Source organism: Eublepharis macularius, chromosome 3, assembly GCF_028583425.1.
Source record: "Eublepharis macularius isolate TG4126 chromosome 3, MPM_Emac_v1.0, whole genome shotgun sequence".
Taxonomy (NCBI): Eukaryota; Metazoa; Chordata; class Lepidosauria; order Squamata; family Eublepharidae; genus Eublepharis; species Eublepharis macularius.
The window spans coordinates 58,355,699-58,376,822 of record NC_072792.1 but is presented as its reverse complement, the minus strand read 5'-3'; the positions used below and the strand labels follow the sequence as shown (position 1 = coordinate 58,376,822).

The window sequence follows — 21,124 nt, the reverse complement described above, 5'->3', positions numbered from 1 at the left end:
TGGCTGATTGCTGAAGGCCTGTCCAGCTGCAGTTCCCTGGCTAGCAGCCCGACCTCCCTGGCTGAGCTGATGGCTGAAGGTGGGTCCAGCTGTGGCTCCTTGGCTGGTTGCCCAGGGCTTCATGCAGAGTGCCTCCACTAGCCCCACCTGGAGTGGCTTGGCTTTTGGCAACTCCTGGGCCAGGCTACTATTTTCTAGCTGGGGCGTGGCTTTGGGTTGTTGGGGCTGCTGCTGCTTCTCCTCCTCAGGTAAGGCCTTTGGGTGGGTGACTGCTGGGCCCCCAATCCCTCTGCCCTTGCCCCCTTCCGCCTTGCTTAGTCCCCTTTCCTTCCCTAGGGGAGTGGGACTCGCTGGCCTCTCTCTGTCTCCCCCTGCTTCCTGAGGCCCTGGGCCTTTGCCCCTGGCACTGGCAGGTTCTGGCCCCATTTGCCCATGGGAGGGGTTGGCCTGCTGTCCCCCAGCTGCCCCCTCTGCCTGCCAGTCAGACCGGTTGACCTGCTGTCAACTGGCTGACCAGTTGACCTGCTGTCTGCTGGCTGACCAGTTGACCTGCTGGCTGCTGGCTGCCCCCTCTGTATGCCCGTCCGCCCGGTTGACCTGCTGTTCCCTCCTACCAAATCTGGGGGCTGGGACCCAGACCTCGGACACTATGGACATATCTGTGGAAAATGATTTGATTTCTGAATAAAACCAGTTAACCAAGAGCTTGGATTCTTGCTGACATGGTACAGAGATCAGTCTGCCATAGCCTGTCATCCATAGCCTGACACATGCAGCCATTCTACTGCATCAGCTGTCAGTAATGAACAATTTGATTCAAATCAAGAATCACAGGACTGCTAAAACCTACCAGCATACATTGTGTCTAGTGGGCATTTTTAATCGCTGATTTGGAAAGTGAATTATATAGAGTAAATGGCTGCATTTCACACAATATTAGAAGTAATTTATACATACACTTGGTGTGGCATATTTACAGTTGTTGGGAAAAGTGTCAACAGAACACAAAGTCACTGTGATATTAGAGTCCCAAGTCATCTCCATATTTTCCAGATCTACCTTCAAGTTTAAAGATGGCTTCTTCACTAAAAGTGTAAACAGAGCAAAACAATCATGTTTAAACAATTTTCAGTGGGCCTGACTTTTTTTTAATAAAAAAATCATTTAAGAAAGAAAAATAGAAATAACATAAAAAGTAGAAAGAGCATAGAACCTTATACAAAATACAAAATACATTATGCTACAACTGAAAAAGTATATATAGCAAATAGTAGTAGATTTGAGCAACATAGGGAATATAAGCACAATATATATATTGTGGACTTTGACTTTTTGACTGCATCTGAATGCTGCTGAAATGAATGGGACACATCTGTACATAACTGTTAGGTCTGCAATAGTAGCTTTTATGTAAAGTCTCTCATAGAAATGTTTCAGTGCCCATTTAAAAGGTGAACTGTACTAGCAAATGTTTATGAAATATTAGAACTAGGTCAGATGTAACATGTTACGCGGAGTTTAACTCTTTTGATAATGTGCATTCCAGAGCCTTCTGGAGTCTAGTGTCAGAAAGATTTGACATGCTTGGACCATTGAATTACTATATATCAGCCAACACTTGGGAAGTCCACTTCTGTAAGATATTTAACACGCAGGCAGCAGATAATTATGAAATGACTGAAGAAGAATCTAGTCTACCATCACGGCCAGCAGTGTCACCTGAGGAAGTGCTGATATTGATAAAACGTTTAAAAGAGAATAAAGCTCCAGGGATCAATCTGATACCAGCTGAAATATTTAAGAGCAATCCAGAATGGTGGAGTGTTGTGCTAGCACCTGTATTCTTCAACATTAATTTGGTGGGTAAAATTTCATCGATGTGGAAATGCTCTCTTATTATTCCTATTTTTAAGAGGGGTGATTGAACGGACCCTTGTAATTACAAGCCAATTAGTTGACTTCCAGTTATCAGTAAACTATATACATCCTACCTTTACTACAAGTTAACTGACTGGATTTATTCTAAATCAGTAATAGGCCTAGAGCAAGCAGGTATCACCCAGGGAGCGTCAGCTATTGACCATTGTATTGTTCTGCACCATCTAGCAGAAAAATATACCCGCTATAGCAAAGGAAAGTTATGTGTTGCCTTTATGGACCTGAAATCTGCATTTGATTCAATACCTAGGACCCATTTGTGGCAAAAACTAATAGAAACCACATTTTACTGTAGACTGCTATGGCTAATTCAGATGCTATATGATGATCCATCTGGACAGGTTAGATGTGGGCCAGAGGGACAACTTTCAAGGACATTTATTATGAGATCAGGTGTTAAGCAGGGATGCCTAATAGCTCCAGTCCTTTTAAATCTATATCTGAATGATCTGGCACCTTCTCTTAAACAAGATAAATTCCATCAGCCAAATTTGGGAACCCTAGACATTCCTGTATTACTCTGTGCTGATGATGCAGTTTTAATACCATGATCTCCTATTGGGCTTCGAAGGCTAATACAATTTTTCTCCACCTATTGTCGGGAACACGGCCTGTCAATTAATTTTACTAAGTCGAAGATCCTTGTTTTTACAAGACAGAGAAGAGACTGCAAATATAAATGGAGATTAGAAGATAACAAACTGGAGCAGGTCAGATCTTTCAAGTATCTTGGAGTAACTTTTGATGATCAGTTATCCTGGAAGCCCTAGTGAAAGGCGGTGATGGCACCAGCAGCTTTTCCAGGGCAGCAATAAAACGATTCTTCTATAGAAAAGGTGGACAATACCTTCCAGCTGCCATTACAGTTTTTAATACTAAAGTAATACCTCAAATACTATATGGCACAGCAGTGTGGATTCATAAGATAGATGGAACTATAGATCGACCACTAATACAGTTTTTACACTAGATCTGTGGAATACCGAAGTTTGTGGCGGGTCCCGCCCTCAGACCAGAATTAGGGCAGCATTCTATTGAAGCCAGAGCTTGGATTCTGGCTCTGAACATAAAACTTAAAATAATGTTCTCCGAGAACAATAGCTTATTGTTTTACTTAAAGTATGATAACTATTCAAGTGCACGGAGCCAAGCAATTGAAGGAAAACGGAATATTTTACAATGTGCAGAGGATGTAATCACTGCTTCAGCAGAGTGGATTTGAGACAGTGTTGTTTCAGGATTGGACTAGTATTTGATCATGTTGATGTGACATTGCCAGTGTAAGAGGAATCATTTGTGTGGGACTGGGGCATCGTGGAATGCATCTTAGTTGAAACCCTATGCTCACTCAGAGCGTCAGTGCTGTCCTCATCAATGGCATAATGTTATACTTGAAAATGAGGTCTTATTCATGCCCGTTTTTTGGGGGGGGGGGGAATAGGTCTCCATGCGACTGAGGAGAAGCAGCCCCTCATGGAGCTCTAAAGAAGCTAAATAAGTTTTTCTCTGTCAGCAGGCCTGCACATGTGCAATCCCAGTGTGTGTCTGCTACACAGAACAACTCGATGAACGTTACATGTATGTGCCACCCTGTTTTTCCAAGAGCACAGCAACGGATATTCCTAGGCCCAGGCACACAGCAGAAGCAGGAGACAGTGATTGAGAATGTGCTACCACATTTGGTGTATTTCTTGGTCTCATGTCTCAGCCCTGCTTCCTGATCAGTGACACTCATGCTGACCATTATTTTGTGGCTTACCTATTACTGGTAGAGGAATGACTACATCGCAATACTCACCCGGCGTATCCAAAGTGCAACGGTAGAGTTTCTGCTTGTTCTCCTCCGTATACCCTTGTTCTGCTCCTGCAAGGAACAATAAGGGTCTTGATGAGCATTTGGCCAGCAGTATTAACAGCTGGAGTAGACTGCCTGGTGCTCTGTTAGGGTTAGCAACAGGCTTGGAGGAAAATATCCTTTTTTTTTTAAGTAGACATTTTTATTTAAAAAGAGAAAAGAAGATAGAATCTGACAACAGAAAGTGCATAATACAGCTATACTGGCAGTAACTGAAATTAATTTGAGACTTATACTAACTTATATAATTAGTATATTTGATATTAATTTGTAACTTACACAAGCACTATGTTTAATATTGGGTTAAACTAGTAAAAGTATAATAAAAAAAATTTAATAGCAGAATTTAGTAGTGTGGTAAATCTCCTTCTCTCTCTTTGGTTACTTATACAAAATGGAGAAAAATATCCTGTCCCTTTAACGAAGCCTTAACTTGTGGGAATAGGCAGCTGAAGCTTATAATGGAATGGAACTAAATAATCTCTCCAGGTAAATAACATTACTTTAAGCCTCTATTAAAGTGACGGGACATTTTTCTTCAGGCAGTTGGCAAACTCAGCTACAAAGGTGACAGCATTCCCTACTGCTTTTTCTAGTACATTGTAGCTGCTTATCTGAATCTGGGAGTTTGTGGTTAATAGGCTCAACTCCATCTGCACAGGAGACATTGCTACAGCCCGTGGAACGAATGAGAGCTCTCCTTCAGTCAAGGTATTTAAATGAATAAAACCTCATTTTCAAGTATAACGTTATGCCATTGATGAGGACAGCACTGACCCTCTGAGTGAGCACAAGACACATTCCACAATGCCCCAACCCCACACAAATTATTCCTCTTACATTGGCAATGTCATATCAACATGATCAAATACTAGTCCAATCTTGAAACAACAGTGTCTCAAATCCACTCTGCCAAAGTCTCTTTGGGTAGCACTGGGGTGACTTGACTTGGCAAAGATCCTATTCTCATCTATCAGGTTTAACTCAGATTGTGCTATGAATCTTAGCATATCTTGAATCCATGTACTTACCTTTTACATTTAGTAAGGTGGCATAAAATATAGGGTATAAAAATATAAGACAGATCACAGCAGCAGATCCAAAAGAGGTTACCATTCTGTTGTTCTTTATAAGTAAAAAGAATAATCCCTAAAAAGGAGAGAGAAGAGTTTGTTTCATTTCACTACTGCCTTCTACCAAGTCAGTACATTATACTGTTTCTACCTTTACACAACACTCTTGGAGATTATGACATCACAGCACAAATTAAATTAAATTTATTACATTTCTAACCCACCCTCCTCATGAATGGGCTCAGGGCGGAAAACAACCTTATTAAATAACACCAACAAATACAGTAGAAATACAAGTACAAAACTCAGTTTAAAAACCATAAAAATATATTCAACAGCAGCAAAGATGTTAAGGCTATACACCTCTTGAGCAATCAGAGAGGGTAGGGCAGGCAGGTCATAGATGTTTCAGATAGCATCAGGCCAAGGCTGCAGCAGAGAGGCAGACCAAATAAGCTTAAATGATAGAAAAATGCAGGGATATACTCTGTTTATTTCAGTAAAGAGAGAGAAAAGCACTATTGGATTGGGACCTTGTGCTGGTTGGATTAGTATTTGATGTTACTTGTCCGCATGGTCTTTTCCCTTTTGGAAAGGAAAGTTTTGGTAGTTTATTTTACTTTCATTTATCTAATCAGAAAATGTTCAAACTGGCAATTTTTCGGTTTCGTTTTCTCGGCCATGTTGGACGCTCCTCTTCGCAGGTCCAAGATGAAGCGTCCGAGCAGCCTGACCGGGCGGCTGATCTGCAAAGATTAGCCCCCAGGACTCCCAGGGAGGGAGTCAGGGTCCGGGATGCTGCGGGAAGAGCCCTCTGGCAAATCGAGGCAGGGGGTAAATTGCCCGTTTGTCCCCATGGAGGCTGGCAGACGTGCGCGGCACCTTGCGTGCTGCCGGGCCACGGAAAACGGCAAAGAACAGGAATAGGCGGAAGCCTGTAAGTAAGCGAATCCCTTCTGTTATTACAAGCGTATGCGAAGGAGTGGTGGGATCTGAAGTTAAGAAGACTCGGATTTCTTCCCCCTCGCTGAGTTTCAGAAGGTTGGCGGTCCCCCCCCCTAAAATGGCAGCGAAAAAGCAGAGTCCCGCTTTGGGCAAGTCAATCTCGGCTGCCCTGCAGGGAAAAGCGGAGTCGCTCGAGGATTTGGTGAAAAGGTTGGTCATCGAAGCCATAAAACCCTTTGTTGACAAGCTGAATGAAACAGATCAAAGGGTGGGCTTAATTGAGAGCGATGTGAAAGCCATTAAGGAAGTAGTGGGGGGGCAGAGAAGTCTGCTCGGGAAAATGCGTCACTCATGAGAGCAACGAACAAGGAGCTAAAGCTGGTGGAAAACCAGCTGATCGGGCTGCAAGTGGAACGAACACAGACTATTTTGCGTCTCCAGAATGTTAAAGAGGAGGAAAACGAGGATCTAAGGGAGCTTGCCTCGGAATTATTGGCGACACCCGCGAGGGCAACTAAGGAAGAGGTAAAAAGCGCCATTTTGGAAGTCCGTCGGGCTTCTTCAAAATATGCAAGGAAGCGGCAGCTGCCTCGCGAGATTTTTATTGAGTTTTCATCTAGGAGGGTCCGGGACACTATCCTATTTAACTCATATAATGCGGACTTGGACTTTCTGGGAAATAAAGTCAAGATACTGAAGGATGTTCCATTTCTAGTTCGGAAAAGAAGATTTAAGTATAAAAAGCTCGCAGCTCTCCTGCGGGAACGAGGGATAAAGTATAAATGGCTATTTCCGGAAGGAATTTGGTTCAATTATAAAGATCAAGCTTACAAGATAAATTCAGAAGATCAGCTAAGGGATTTTGTGGACAAAAATCAAGAATTTGGGCAAGACACCAAGCAAAAAGAAGAAGATCTGAAGCCTGAAGGGAGGGGGGAGGCAACGAGCGCAGTGGCTGCGGCTGCTCAGAGAGAACTGCGTCCGAGGCCTAGGGGGGTGGGAAGAAGGTTTAATTTGGGCTGTAATTTGTATTTTGTAAGGTCAACCACTCCATCATTACTTTATGAAGGTTTAAAACTTTAACTATGGCAGTATGAAGGGAAAGCATTGTAGTGTAGTGTTTATTGTTTGTATGTTACCTCCCCCCCTTTCCCAGCCCTCCTTCCCTTTTTTTTTCTTCTTTCCCCTTTCCCCTTCCCATTTACTTTTGTAGTTTTTTTCTGTAGGTTTTTGTCTTAGATATTAAAAAATAAAAAAAAATTCAGAAAAAAAATATTTTACTTTCATTTATCTAATCAGAAAATGTTCAAACTGGCAATTTTTAAATATTTAGCAGCTCCAAAACATTGATGCTCTTTCATGTTACTTAGATGCAGTGCATTACCTTCCGTTGAGATGAAGGGCTGATTTAGTAGAATCCCCCCTGAGAAACATTATGTACTTGTTGTAAGGATCAAGTTGACTCAATTTCCCATATCCATTTTTAACTGGTCCCATTATAATTCACTTTGCAACCAATATATTACTCCCTAGCCAGACTATCTACAAAACATTTCTGAACAACAGAAAGTAAAGATTTTACTGTCAGGCAAGATACAAAAAAGTGCACATGTGATCTAGCCATATTTATCTATGCAATTACAAACTACTTATAAAATACTTCAACGTATGGCTTATAGGCTGTTAAATTACAGGGAAAGGAAAGGATTGTTTATTAAAGTTCCTTGCTTGCTTTCATCATTGCTGTCATCACCCTTTCACAAGTCTCCTCTCCTCCCTCCCTCTCCTCCTATCTGCATTTTTTTTCTTGTGCATGTCCTGAATCGATGGGTTCACTAGGGTTTTTTTTAAATTTGGAAATCATATGGTGGTTAAGTGCTCTTGCAATCTCACTATAAGATATTTTGAAAAAAATAACATTTGTTATTTGATGTTGGAGTTCTAAATTGGTTTCATTGGAAAAGAAATCCAAATTCTGTTGTCTTTTTTTACTGCACATTTTAATGTTTTAGGATTTGTATGGCTTTTGTATGGTCCTCATGTTCCTTTTAAAAAAAACAGTATCTTTTATGCCAAGATTACAATGGCCTTTGGACATTAGCAATAAATAGAATTATTTTATTTACTTCATTTATACCCTGCCTTTCTCCACAATGGGAACCCAGAGCAGCTTACATCATTCCCCTTTCTTTCATTTTATCCTCACAACAAACCTGTGATGTAGGTTGGCTGATAGTATGTGACTGACCCAAGATCACCTAGTCAGCTTTCATGACAGAGTGGAGATTCAAACTTGGATCTCCCAGATCCTAGTCCCATACACTAACCACTACAGAACACTGTCTCTCAGATAATGATGATAATCCAACTGCAGCAGTTGAAGCTGCAGCACCCTTGTCCTCTAGAACAAGCATCTACTGCACAGGTACAAAGTTTCCTGACAAAAACTTCAACAATGACCCTCCAGGCAATCTGATAAGGTACTTGGTGCAAGCACTGACTCATAACTGACCCATGGGGGGACATCGCATCATGTTTTCTTGGCAGACTTTTTGTTACAGGTTCATGTCTAATAGAGGGCAGTGAGCAAAATAAGTTAACCTGGTGATCAGTCATGTTAATGTCAAAATTTGCAGCATGGCTATGCCAAAGTGCAAGATGGCTTAGATCTCTATTTATTTATTTACTATATTTTTATCTCACCCTTTCCTGCATGGAGCTCAGGCAGCATACGTTGTTCTCCCTGCCTCCATTTTATCCTTACAAGTTACAACCCTGTGAGGTACGTAAGGCTGAGAGAGAGAGAGAGAGAGAGAGAGAGAGAGAGAGAGAGACTGACTGACCCAAAGTCACCCAGCAAGTTTCAAGGAAGAGTGGGCATTTAACCATTACACTAAGCTAGCCAAGCATTGCCTTTGAGGCCAGGAAAAAAGTAATCCTCAGTAGCAAATGGACTGAATTATTAGCTGCTACTTCATACCTGAACATCAGCTTTCCTGCCCTGTCCCCCACCTGACTGATAAAGGCAAGGAACTACTCAGTTAAATCCTTTGTTGCTAATTAAAGAGCCGGTTCAGACATTGATAGAACCAGTAGATACCACTCAGAAAAAGGATGGGTTTACTAATATGAGCCATGTACAAGAGAAACTAGAAATCACTTTTCTCAGAATTAGCTGTAACATTCCAAATTTAGGATTTACCAATGTTTGAGTTAATAGGGAAGGATATAGCATGGGATGGCAGTAGCAGCCAGCGTCTGGAAGGAAGTTCAGATAACAGAAATACTTAAGAATAAAAAAGAGTCCAGTAGCACCTTTAAGACTAACCAACTTTACTGTAGCATAAGCTTTTGAGAATCACAGTTCTCTTCGTCAGATGCGCATCTGATGAAGAGAACTGTGATTCTCAAAAGCTTATGCTATAGAAAAGTTGGTTAGTCTTAAAGGTGCTACTGGACTCTTTTCAATTTTACTACTACAGACTAACACGGCTAACTCCTCTGGACACTTAAGAATGGAAGTATAAGAACATAGGAAGACCCCTGCTGGATCAGCTCAGAGGTTCCTCCAGTCTAGCATTTTGTTTCACGCAGCAGCCAACTATGGCCAGGAGAGTCAACAAAAACAGGCCATTTAGGTCTATTATAACATGTCTTATAGCTAGCTTCCTGACACTCTAATTTACAATACTCCTCTGACCAGAATTTTAAGGACTTCTTCCTTTTCCCACTTCTTGTATCTGATGTTGCCTCTTAGCACTGAGTTTCAGAGGTTTACTGCCTCTGATTATGGAAGTTCCCTTTACTCACCACAGCTAGCAGCCATTGATGGACCTCAGCTCCATGAATCTGTCTTAATTTCCTCTATGCTTGTGGCCCTCACTTTGTCCACTGGCAGCGAGTTGGGTTCCACAATTTAATTATTCATTTAATAAATATTTCCTTTTGTCTGTCTGGAATCTACTGCCCATTTGGTATTCCAAATTCTAGCATCATGAGAGGGGGAGAAAAATCTCTTTCTATTCAGTTCCTCTACCTTTGGCACAATTTTACACATCTCTATCCATTCTCCCCTTAGTCATCTTTTTTCCTAAACTGAAAAGTCTCAGAATCTTCAGCCATTCCTCATAAAAAGGTGCACCAACCCCTAAATCACTTTGATTGCCCTCTTCTGAACTTTCTCCAGTTCTGCAATATCCTACTTGAGCTACGGCAACCAGAACCATACACAGTATGACAAATGCAGGACCACCATTGCTCTATACAAAGAAATTACAAAATGGAGGATGAGCACAAGCAGCTTTGTTTGGCAACAGAGGAATTAAATCAAGTAGGGTTAGGCAGCGAGAGTATTTTACCGACTAAGCCTGCTCCTGCCTCCCTTCCCCCTCAAACCAGCAGATATTTCCCTGGAATTAACTGCATGGGTTGTCCTTACCTCCTTCTCCTGTCAGGACTAATGAAGATCTACAGTGTTTAAAGGAAGCAGCAGCTTCTGAGCTGGGTTTTCTCCTGAGAAAACCAGTGTACGTGCATTATTCTCTTGCATCAGTCATTTATAAACTTCCTTCTGGTACTTTCATTTCCATTCCAGTGAAAGGGGAACTAGAAAGAATCCTTCAAGAATAGAAGAAAAGATTCTACTTTTTTTTATAGTTCCTTTTTTTGGGGTGGTCCTTCTGGTATCTTCTTACTACCTATATTATCAAACTAAGGGTAAACAAACAATAACTCTGATGTATAAATCAGCTCCTTCAATATTTCCCCTACAAGACATCCTCATCAATGGAATTGGTAGCCCAGTGTGGATCTTATACAGAGCCATGTCAAACAGAGCAAGATAGAACACTGAACACAGTGCCCAGCAATTGCAGCCAGCTCTCTCCCATGCTTCTCCTAGACACAAGAACTGTTGTCATTAGCTGCAGAAACTTTTGAAATGAACAGCAGTACAGACAAAATCTGCTTCTCTTCAAAGGAAAGGGTGGCAGCTAAATCGTGAAAAAATGACCTTGATAGGTCCCTTCCAGGACCACATCTCAAGCTGTTTTCCCTGCCATTCTTCCTCTGTAAAATAAAAAAAGAATCTGGTATGAGGAAAAGCTATCCTTGGACAAGAACACAGTCTCTGAACACCTGCTTGTCTTGGAAGATCAGTGCAGGGTGTAGGAAGGCAGGCTATTGATGAAAGATTTAGTGAGAAGGAGCTAAGGACATTCTGCCTCTCCTTCATTTACCTGAAATATGGATGAATGGAGATGGGACACACAAAGAACATCAGGAAAATCTGAAGGAGAACCCCCTAGTAAATGTTTTGTCTTTGGCGTATGTTTAAAAGATGTGCCACAGCGATTATGTCAGAATTGCTATACGTAATAGCCAAGAACTAGCCTTGTATGGATAATGCAATATGACCGACAGGGTCAATCATGGCTATCATTTATTGATCTATGAAACTTGGGGAACACTGAACTTTTCAGAAAAGTCTAAAATTATATATATATATATATATATATATATATATATATATATATATATATATATATATATATATATATATATAATAATAATAATTTTAGATCCAATATATATATATATTGGAGGCTTAACACCCCCCCCCCCATGTAGTTGTGCTGTCGGTGCATGTGCAAATGTTTTTTTTTTAAACCCTAGCTAGAGTTCCATCAGCATTATAGATTGGATTGCCATAGCAATTACAGCGCATACAAAGGCACCAATCTAGAGACTTTTTACATGGCCTTAGAGGTAATTAGGACAAGGAAGAGGAAAACACAGATGCAGTAAGCTTAGGAAAGTAACTGTGAGCAGAGGGAGGGAAATGACAATGGGCAGGAGGAAGGAGAAGTGATCAGTGATAAGGGTAAAGAGAGAGATAAGTGGTGGGAGGGTAATGAGTCAAGCGGCATTTCCCTTCCTTAGCAGGTCCTTCCCTTGTTTGGTTTGAATGATTAACACATTGAAGAATGCAAAATCTTTTGTTACTCTGTGTGATGACAAAAATAGTAAAAACAAATACCTGAACATTAAACATACTAGCAATAAAAGCCCACTGTGGGTAAAAATACAATGGGCTCTAGAAAGGGGAGGGTGGGCAGGTAGGCATTGCCTCCTCCTCCGTGACTGATCCCAGCTGGGTGAAGGTGTTGGTTGGGCATTGCCACCTGCTATGCACCTGTGTTGCCAAGGAGCCCCCCTCTCCTGTTCTAAGGCCTGCAATGAACTGTGTCAGTTTCCTGCATTGCTGTTTAAAGATACACTAAAGAACTGTCTCCTGATTACCCTGCACGTGTGAACTCTACTACACGTGTCTGTTTCCTGCCTATTATCTACTATGGACTATGCCTGTTTCCTGTATCTGCTATGGACTATGTTGTTTACTGTTCCCTACCTCTATGGACATCTGCCTCACCTGGGCCCAGAGCCATGCTGTTAGCAGCACGGTGCCAGCCAGGGAAAGTCCTCAGCGAGCCTGGCCAGGCACCCCCTGGTCAGTTCCTGCTGGGAGCCTCCCGCGGGCCGGTTACCAAGTCTGCCCTCGCTACCGGGCAACCTGCTAGCAAGCCCAAGCCATGCCAAGGGAGAAGCCTGCTAGCAAGCCCAAGCCATGCCAAGGGAGAAGCCTGCTAGCAAGCCCAAGCCATGCCAAGGGAGAAGCCAGGCAAAGAAGAACCACTATGGACTGTGTGCTCTGCAGCAGCCATTTCCAGACCAGGCTCCTGTCACATCTACGGAGCCCAGCCTCACCCTGATATGCATATCTCTGGAAGCCGCCCTGAGATGGAAGCTAAGTGCCGACTGTCCAGAACAGCTAATGGACGCATCTCAATGCAGCCACCGCATTCCAGGACTGATGACATCAAGACAACACCAGCTTCCTGGCAGATCCAATCAACCCGCCCAGCACTCCCCTCCCTTCCTTTGTCCCCACTTCCCAAGGTGTCACAATAACAATCAGATTCTAAAGTGGCCCATTAGCGATAGTTATAGGACCATCAAGCTTTTGTTCCCCCTCCTAAGAACCACATGGAAGGCCCCCGCCCCAGGGTACATGTTTGGCTATTTAAGCAGGCTCTGCCTGACACTAGGTGCTTGGTGCTGGGCGCCATGCCCAGTGCCTGGCACATGCTCGGCCAGGCGCTGTGCCCCATCCCCAACCCAGATGGCACTGTACATCGCCCCCCAACCTCGCTGCCGGAATCTCTGCTTCTCACCATGATCCGGTAATGTATCGCCTCTATTCCATCGATCTGAAGTGGGTTCCTGCTAATGCAAATGTCTCTGTAACTCTTTCCAACCTTTATTTCTGAGTTCTTGTATGTCTGCTGTATGTAAGTGCTATGTCAGGCATATGCCACACTTTTAGTAAACATTTTTTAATTTGAATATTAGCCTCCTCTTTCTTGTCTGAGTAATCTGATAGACTTACTCTGATATATATTGGTTAAAGATCCGCACTAGCTCAAGCCAAACTGCTTGCTAATTTCCCCATAAAAAGCAGTTCTGGTAACACCTGATCCTGGTAGAGTGAAGGGGGGAGAACATTAACTCCTGCTCTGCGCCTGATCATGGCCAGGTGAAGGGGGTGGGCATTGCCTCCTACTATGGACCTGATCCTGGCCAGGTGATGGCGAGGGTGGGCATTGCCACCTGCTTCGCTCCTGATCCAAGCCAGGTGAAGGGGGAAGACATTGCCACCTGCTCTGCACCTGATCCCAGCCAGGTGAAGGGGGTGGGCATTGCCTCCTACTATGGGCCTGATCCTGGCCAGGCAATGGCGAGGGTGGGCATTGCCACCTGCTCCGTTCCTGATCCCAGTTGAGTGAAGGGGGAGCAAGCATTGCCTCCTGCTCCATGCCTGATTCCAGCTGGATGAAGAAGGTGGACATTGCTGCCTGCTCCATGCCTGCTCCTGGCTGGGTGCAGCAGGGTGGGCATTGCCACCTGCTCCACCTGCACCTGCTCCATGCCTGATTCCAGCCAGGTGAAGAAAGTGGGCATTGCTGCCTGTTCCATGCCTACTCCTGGCTGGGTGAAGCAGGGTGGGCATTGCCACCTGCTCCAAGCCTGATCCCGACCAGATGAAGGGGGAAGGCATTGCCACCTGTGTTACTGGAACTGCTTTTAACTGAATGGGGAAATTAGCTAGCAGCCCAGAACTGAAATTAGCGTGGATCTAACCAACTATACCAAGGTCCCTTCTCTGGAAACTCACGTGATAAAGAGGCAGACTACAGATATTCAATTAATAACATGTATTTACTAATGGTGTGGCGTATGCCTAAGCTTACACAAACATACAAGGTTACATACAAGAGCTAAGAAATACAGAGTAGGAAAATTAGAGACAGTTGCATGAGCAGGAACCCCACGATGACAAGGGCATACTTACAATCCTGAGGTGGATCAGAGCTCTAGCAGCGAGGTGCTCTAGTGCCAGCACCAGAACCACGGACGGAGAGACAGCAAGGGGGCTGGGATAGGAATGCCACATGCGCCATGTGGGCTGGGAGACCAGCTTATATACTTTCAAAGTACCCGGGGGCTGGTGCCCCGTTCAGTGGTTCTCACGACTTAAATCAAAGTATTTGGGGCTATCGGAATAGCCTTGATTGGACACTGTTTGAAGTCTGATTGATATCATGACACATTTTGGGAGAGGGGACGGGGGAAGGAAGGAGATCCGGGCAGTTTGCACGTTAACAGCGCTCATCCTGGTGCCATCAAGTCCGGAGTGCAGAGGTTGCTTTGATGTGCGCTTGTTGATTGCTCTGGCTGACTGGTGCTCAATCTCCATTTGGGATAGGTGTTAAGATATGCAGAGGAGAGCAGAGTTCTCTCGCTGTGTACATGGTCAACTTGCTTCTTCGAAATGGTTCCCCAAAGCAGGCAATTTCTCTGGGTCTCCTGGCTGCCTGGAAACATGATTGCCGGTTGGGCACGGCTAGGGCTTACTAGCAGGCTGCCCAGTAGCGAGGGCAAGCTTGGCATTCAGCCTGTGGAAGGCTCCAGGTGGGGACTGGCCAGGGGGTGCCTAGTCAGGCTTGCTGAAGATTTTCCCTGGCTGGCACCTGACTGCTAGCAGCGTGGCTGGGGCCCAGGGTGAGGCAAGCTCTCATGGCAGGTGAGGAAGCAGCGTTTAAGACACAGTCCGTGGTTGGTAGCAGGGTAAAATCACAAAGGAAAGTCCAAATATAAGCTTGAGCAGGGCTGTGCCACACAAGTGTCCTGAAAGCAATTGTCCAGGAAACTGACAGTCTGTTGCAGCATCAGATATGAAACTGACACGTGTATTAGAGGCACACGTGCAAGGCAATCTTTTAGTGTAGAACTCAGACACAGTTCGTGGCTGGCCTCAAGGCAGGAGGAGGGGCTGCTCGGTAACACCTGCTCCACTCCTTATCCCAGCTGGGTGAAGTGGGGTGGGCACTGCCACCTGCTCCGCACCTGATCCTGGCCAGGTAAAGGGGGTGGACATTGCCTCCTACTATGGGCCTGATCCTGGCCAGGTGATGGCGAGGGCAGGCATTGCCACCTGCTCTGTTCCTGATCCTAGTTGAGTGAAGGGGGAGCAAGCATTGCCTCCTGCTCCATGCCTGATTCCAGCTGGGTGAAGAAGGGGGGCATTGCCGCCTGCTCCATGCCTGCTCCTGGCTAGGTGCAGCAGGGTGGGCATTGCCACCTGCTCCAAGCCTGATTCTGACAGGTTGAAGGGGGGCAGGCATTGCTACCTGCTCCACTCCTTATTCCGGCTGGGTGAAGGGAGGGTGGGCAATGCCACTTGCTTTGCTCCTGATCCCAGACAGGTGAAGGGGGGATGGGCATTGCCACCTACTCCAGTCATAATCCTAGCTGGGTGAAGGTGGGGGGCAGACATTGCCACCTTCCCCATGCCTGATCCCAGGTGAGATCCAATCAGTCCCTTGCTTGTTACTTGCCTCCTTTCACTGTCAGGGAGTCCAGACAGTGGACTCCTGGACTTCTGTCATGGTCTGGATACTTGCTTCTCTAGCAAAGGAGGCTCCTCAGGACCAACAATCTCTTATGCCCTGCTGGTACACATAGGCCTGTTGCCATTGTTGTTATATTTTTGTTGTTGTTTGTTTGTTCTGTCTGAATTTTTTTAAAAAAAAATTATTACTGACTTCTGGTGTGAGGAACTATGCATTTAGACTGCACAACATGGCAGGAGGCCTGCACTGGAAGTGGAGATGGAGAACGAGGACTGCTAGAGTTATTGTTGCCAGCTGGAGGGGAAAGGATGACTGTCCTCACTGGACCTCCTTTCATCCCTGTTTCAGGCCAGTTGTTTGTGTATGTCTTTGTCATGACCTAGAGACCCTCACTCCCATCCCTGAAAGCTGAAACCCAGCACTCAGGACCCCTAGGTGTATCTGTCTGGTCAAAGATTTGTGAAGCTCCCTAGCTTCCTGGATTCATTTGAGTGTGTGTACACCTTAGGAAAGTAACACTGGACACAGGCAGGTAAAATATATTATTGGAGTTTATTAAGGATAGACCATAGAGCATATACAAAGAAGAAATTGCTCTTTAAAGACATTTAGACAAGGCACAAAACAAATAAGTGCTTGCTATTCTAAATATCATCTAAATAACTAAAATTACTTCAAGCTGACTATCTAGACATTCGCTGATTTAGTTCCAAGCCTGCTTGATCTTACCAAAGGCTTAGCAAAGAATTCATCCATGCCAGCCAACTCTAGGCATCCTGGTAGAGTGGCATGGAGCTAAGAAACTCTCTCACACATTGTAGATGGGCAACAATGGCTGAAAGGTAAAGGTTGAGATTTTGCCTAGAGACAATGAGGCTTCTTGAGATCTGGGAGAAAGTTGGCCCACCAGCCTAGGAACCAATCAGGGCTCAGTTACTTAATTGGCATTATGGCATGTGATAGGGTTGCCAGGTCCCCTGTCCTCCCAGCAGGAGGTGGGGGACACGGCACCTACCTTCTCTGTCTTCTGTCATGCATGCACTCCAGGTCCATGCAATGACATCACTTCTGGGAAGTGACATCATTGTGTGGGCTGTGGCCACCCCCGGGACCACTCTTGCACTCCACAGGGGAGGGTTGAATCAGGCCTTATTCGAGCTAGATCAGGTCTGAATCAGACCAGATTCAGGTCGAATCAGGCCATTGTAGAGCACAGGAGCGCTTCCATGCTCTGCAGCGGTCTGATCCAGTCTGATTGGGGCCTGAATCACCCCAGATTGGGCCTGAATCAGGCCAGATTGGGCCCAAATTGGCCTGGAATGGGCTGCTGTGGTGCATGGGACTTCTCCTGCGCTCTACAGTGGCCTGATCCAGCCCAATTTGGGCTAGTTCTGGCCCAATTTAGGCTGATTCCAGCCCGGATCGGCCCAGATTGAGCCCACAGAAGTGCACCACCCAGGAACGTGCCCCTGGGAGCCTCATGCCTCCCCCCAAGCCAGGTAAGCAAGAGCAGGGATGGAGGGTGGGAGTGGGGGACTGGCAACCATAGCATGTGAAAATGTGGGGAGTGCTGATTAGGAGATGAGTTCAGCTACCAGGCTCCAGCCTGCTCAAGGACACTTTCTCACAAGAACAAAGTAATCCACAGGTGCATCCAATTAACAAGGCAAGGGGCTTTCCACCAATCAGGCCTAGTGAAAAGTCTGCATGAACAAAAGCCTGAACCAAAGTTTCAAACTTTCACTCTATAGAAGCTGGTAAAAGGCCTGGTTCTTACAGTCCTCTGTTCATTTCTGATCTTTTGCAAAGGAGAAAGTCTCTGGCAGGGGCTAGAAGGTGCCAAGGCAATTTGTAAGGTCCTGTCTACTCTCCTACTCTCCGAGAGCTGGCCTGGGATTCTGCTGGTGGTCCTTTTAAAGAGAACAGCTTCACAGCACCTACCTAAGTAGGCAGCCCCATCTTCTCCTCCTTGCAGCAACTCCTTGGTAAGCCTGGCTGTTCTTCTTCTGCTGGACATGCTTAGCATTTCTATTTTCTGCCAATTGTTGCATTATCGGTGGCTTCAGGAGGCTTTTATATGAAGGGTCCTGTTTGCATGAGCTCATTTGTTCTCTGGAGCTTTGCTTGCTAGAAAGTGAGAAGGGCTTGCATGACTGTGGGGATGGTGGAATAAAGGCTCAGCCTTCCTCCCCTGGAGGAAACTAACTTATCTTTGCAAATGGGGTAGGGGAATAGAGACAGATTTTAACAATGCTACATCTCCTCCCACTGGCCTGATAGTGGCCACAGAAGCAGGCCTGCAAGGGGGGGGGGGAGAGAGAGAGAGAGAGAGAGAAACTTTGCTTGATCTGAGTAAAACGCTAGAGGAGATCGATATCAAGTCACAATACACCCTCACTTATGACAGACAAGAGATACCAATGGGCACTAACACTGAAGAGAAGCAAAATTTTTGCTTGAACCCTTCTGGTAGGTAGACTGGGCAAAGAGTTAAATGCTCTCACTCTCCTAATGGGAGGCAGGGGAAAATCAGATACAAGAGACCCATGATGCAAGAAGATTTGTGGATGATCTTTTTCTGTATGAGAGATCTGTGGTGAGGACTACATTTCTCTGTTTTGATGTATCCTTGATGTATAAGCTTGGAGCAAAACCTCTTCCCCATAAAAATTACCCAGATTCTACTAGCTTTATTTATACTCTGCTCCCTGCCACAATGAGAACTCAAAGTGGCTTATATCATTATTCTTCTCCTCTGTGTTATTCTCACAACAGCTTTGTGAGGTAGGTGACTGGCCCAAAGTCACCCAGAGAGCTTCTATGGCATTGTGGAGATTTAAACCTGGGACTTCCAGATTCTAGTCCTACACTCTAACTCCTACACCATACTGGTTTCAGTAGAAGAAAAGGCCAGACAACTTCCAAGTCACTTGTAATGGAAGGGGGGTGAAATCTATTTTTTAAAGAAAATGTTTTAGGAAAGGCATGACTCCTCTTACCTCACTGCATGCAGTTGGTTTCAGCCTGGCTGACTTCTTGGATTGGAACTGGGGTGAAAGACAAAATGTTGAAAGCCCTGGAGGGTAACAAGGTGAGTCACACATGTGTATGTGTGTGTTCAGGATGTGGTTCCTGAGAAGTTAGAATTTAATGTTGTAATTCTTTCTTCTGCTTTAGTTGTCTAGGAAAAAATGTATCTAGAGGCATTTCTTTTGGATTTTGAAAACTTGAGTCATTTGCTTGTCAGTTTCTTGCAATATCATTAAATAAAACTAGCCATATCAGCAAATACATTCATTTCCATCAGATTCAATCAGAAACACACCTCCATTTACTCAGTAACACATTTCGAACTACTTTATCCCCATTGGGATAAAAGTCTCCCAAGGCTGTAGTCCTTAATAGAGATGGGCATGAACAGCAACACAAACAAAAAAAAGCCACGAACAGTCCAATCTACTGTTCGCGAACAAGCTGTTTGTGAGGCCCCATTCTAAACAAACAGGTGGGCGTTGCAAGCCTTGGTTGCTGTTTGTTGCTGTTCGTCAAGCCAGACAGTCTGGCACCTGCAATCAATTCCCTTGGCAACTTAGGCAGGGATTGTCTGAACTCTATCTGAACTTCTGCTGTTGCCCTGGAAACCCCAATCTAAGCCCAATTTAGCTTGATAGGCAGGTCTTCCTTTCAAGTGTGGAGCTCCACATTTGTTACAACAAGGGAGCAAAGAGCAGGGGGGAGGGAGGCTCCCAGCTCTGACTTTGCAGAAAGTGGAGAGACAGTTGCTGTTGGCATTTTGATAGAGAGAGTGCATTGGAGCTTGAATTTTCTTTGTGTGTGGTGGGATAGGGATCTACCCCTTCAAGTTCCAGGGCTGCTGCCAGGCTCTGGGACCAAGCTATTATTTATTATTGGTACCTTTCCTGGTGCCTGCTCAGGTCAGGTTTCTGGGAGTGGTGCAGTAGGGATCTTGACTTGGATGATGGCTGGAGGAGAGCCTGCTGGCCCCCACGAACAGCCAACCACAAACATGTTCATGAACAGGGCCATGTTCATGGTTGTTCGTGAGTCCCTGTTCATGGATGGCAATGAACAACGAACATCATGTTCATTTTATTTTCTGTTCATGCCCATCTCTAGTCCTTACTTAATGAGCCCTCCCTGATTAGCTGTTTTCAATTTGTCACAGAGAATTCTTTGGGTGAGGGTGTAAAAACCATGAGAATTTTACCCCAACTGGGTAAAAAAAAAATATACCTGGAATTGTGTTTCTCTTGAAAACCAACAGGAAACAACTGTTGAATTGAAAATGATTACAAACAACTTTAATTTTGATATGTTAACCAACTCTTTCCTAATCGATCTTTTTCTCATTCCTAGTCTGTTGAAGCCAAAAAAAAAGGTTATGCATCTCAGGCTAAGAGATTTCTTATGGTATAATGTTCTTATGGAATAATAATAATAATAATGAGCTCTAAGACTCTTATTAACTACTTTAACAAAATATATGTCTGGGGACATGATTGTGCTGCCCTATGAATTTATTTCACAACATTTCTCCTGTTTTGTCTGTATTATTTATCCCAATAAAGGTTGCTGTGGCTGTGGCTGTGGCTGTGAACAAAATATACAATGTTTTTCATGATAATCCAGTACCACAGAAAACTACTCACTCTTCCCCTTGGTTTACTCTGTCTGTCATTTTATTTGAAGAAATGAAACTTACATTCTCACCACACTGTGTTGCAAAATTTGTGAAGAAAACCAAACTGACTTTTTCTTCTTTCTGAGAAGAACTGATGGAGCATGGATGTGACTCGGGTAGGATGGTTGAAAGATGTTTGTTGATTTAAAACATTATTTCACCTTACCATGTGCTTGAATTGGCTTCCAACAATGAGAATGTCATGAAAGGCATACACATTAACAATAAAATCATGTAAAATTTATTAAAAATATTTATACCCCAACTTTCCAACGTACTCAGAACACACAGAAACACAAATAAAAATGGACACTTCTGCAGTTCCAATTATGGTAAACATTTTAAAAGACCCTCCATAATCATATCTAAATGAATAATCACCTCCTCCAACTTCCACTCAACTTTAAATATCAATCTTATCAGCAAAAAGCCCGTTAGAACAGCCATGTTTTTAAAGTTTTTCTAAAAGCTAGAAGGACAGGAATCAGGAACTAGTTTCAAGGAAGCTGTTTCAAAGTATGGGGCAGACAGGCAGATACATTTGCATAAACCAGCATTTACATTCTCAAATAATCTGGATAAGTCTGGGAATTGCATGTTAAAGGTTGCAGCCGTTTGCTCCCCCCTTTGCAGGTTTCCC

General features: G+C 44.2%; 1 protein-coding gene across 1 annotated transcript in view; it reads right to left on the bottom strand.

Moving 5' to 3' along the window:
* LOC129325605 (granulocyte-macrophage colony-stimulating factor receptor subunit alpha-like) overlaps positions 1–10,302 on the bottom strand; it is a 36,720-nt gene extending 26,418 nt beyond the window's left edge. The window contains exons 1-4 of the mRNA XM_054973378.1: positions 10,250–10,302; positions 4,825–4,942; positions 3,737–3,802; positions 958–1,085 (exon numbers count right to left, since the gene is read on the bottom strand). Coding sequence (XP_054829353.1) covers positions 958–1,085; positions 3,737–3,802; positions 4,825–4,909 — 279 coding nt within the window. The 5' untranslated portion in view covers positions 4,910–4,942; positions 10,250–10,302. The remainder of the gene's footprint in view (positions 1–957; positions 1,086–3,736; positions 3,803–4,824; positions 4,943–10,249) is intronic.
* Between the last annotated feature and the right edge of the window lie 10,822 nt (positions 10,303–21,124).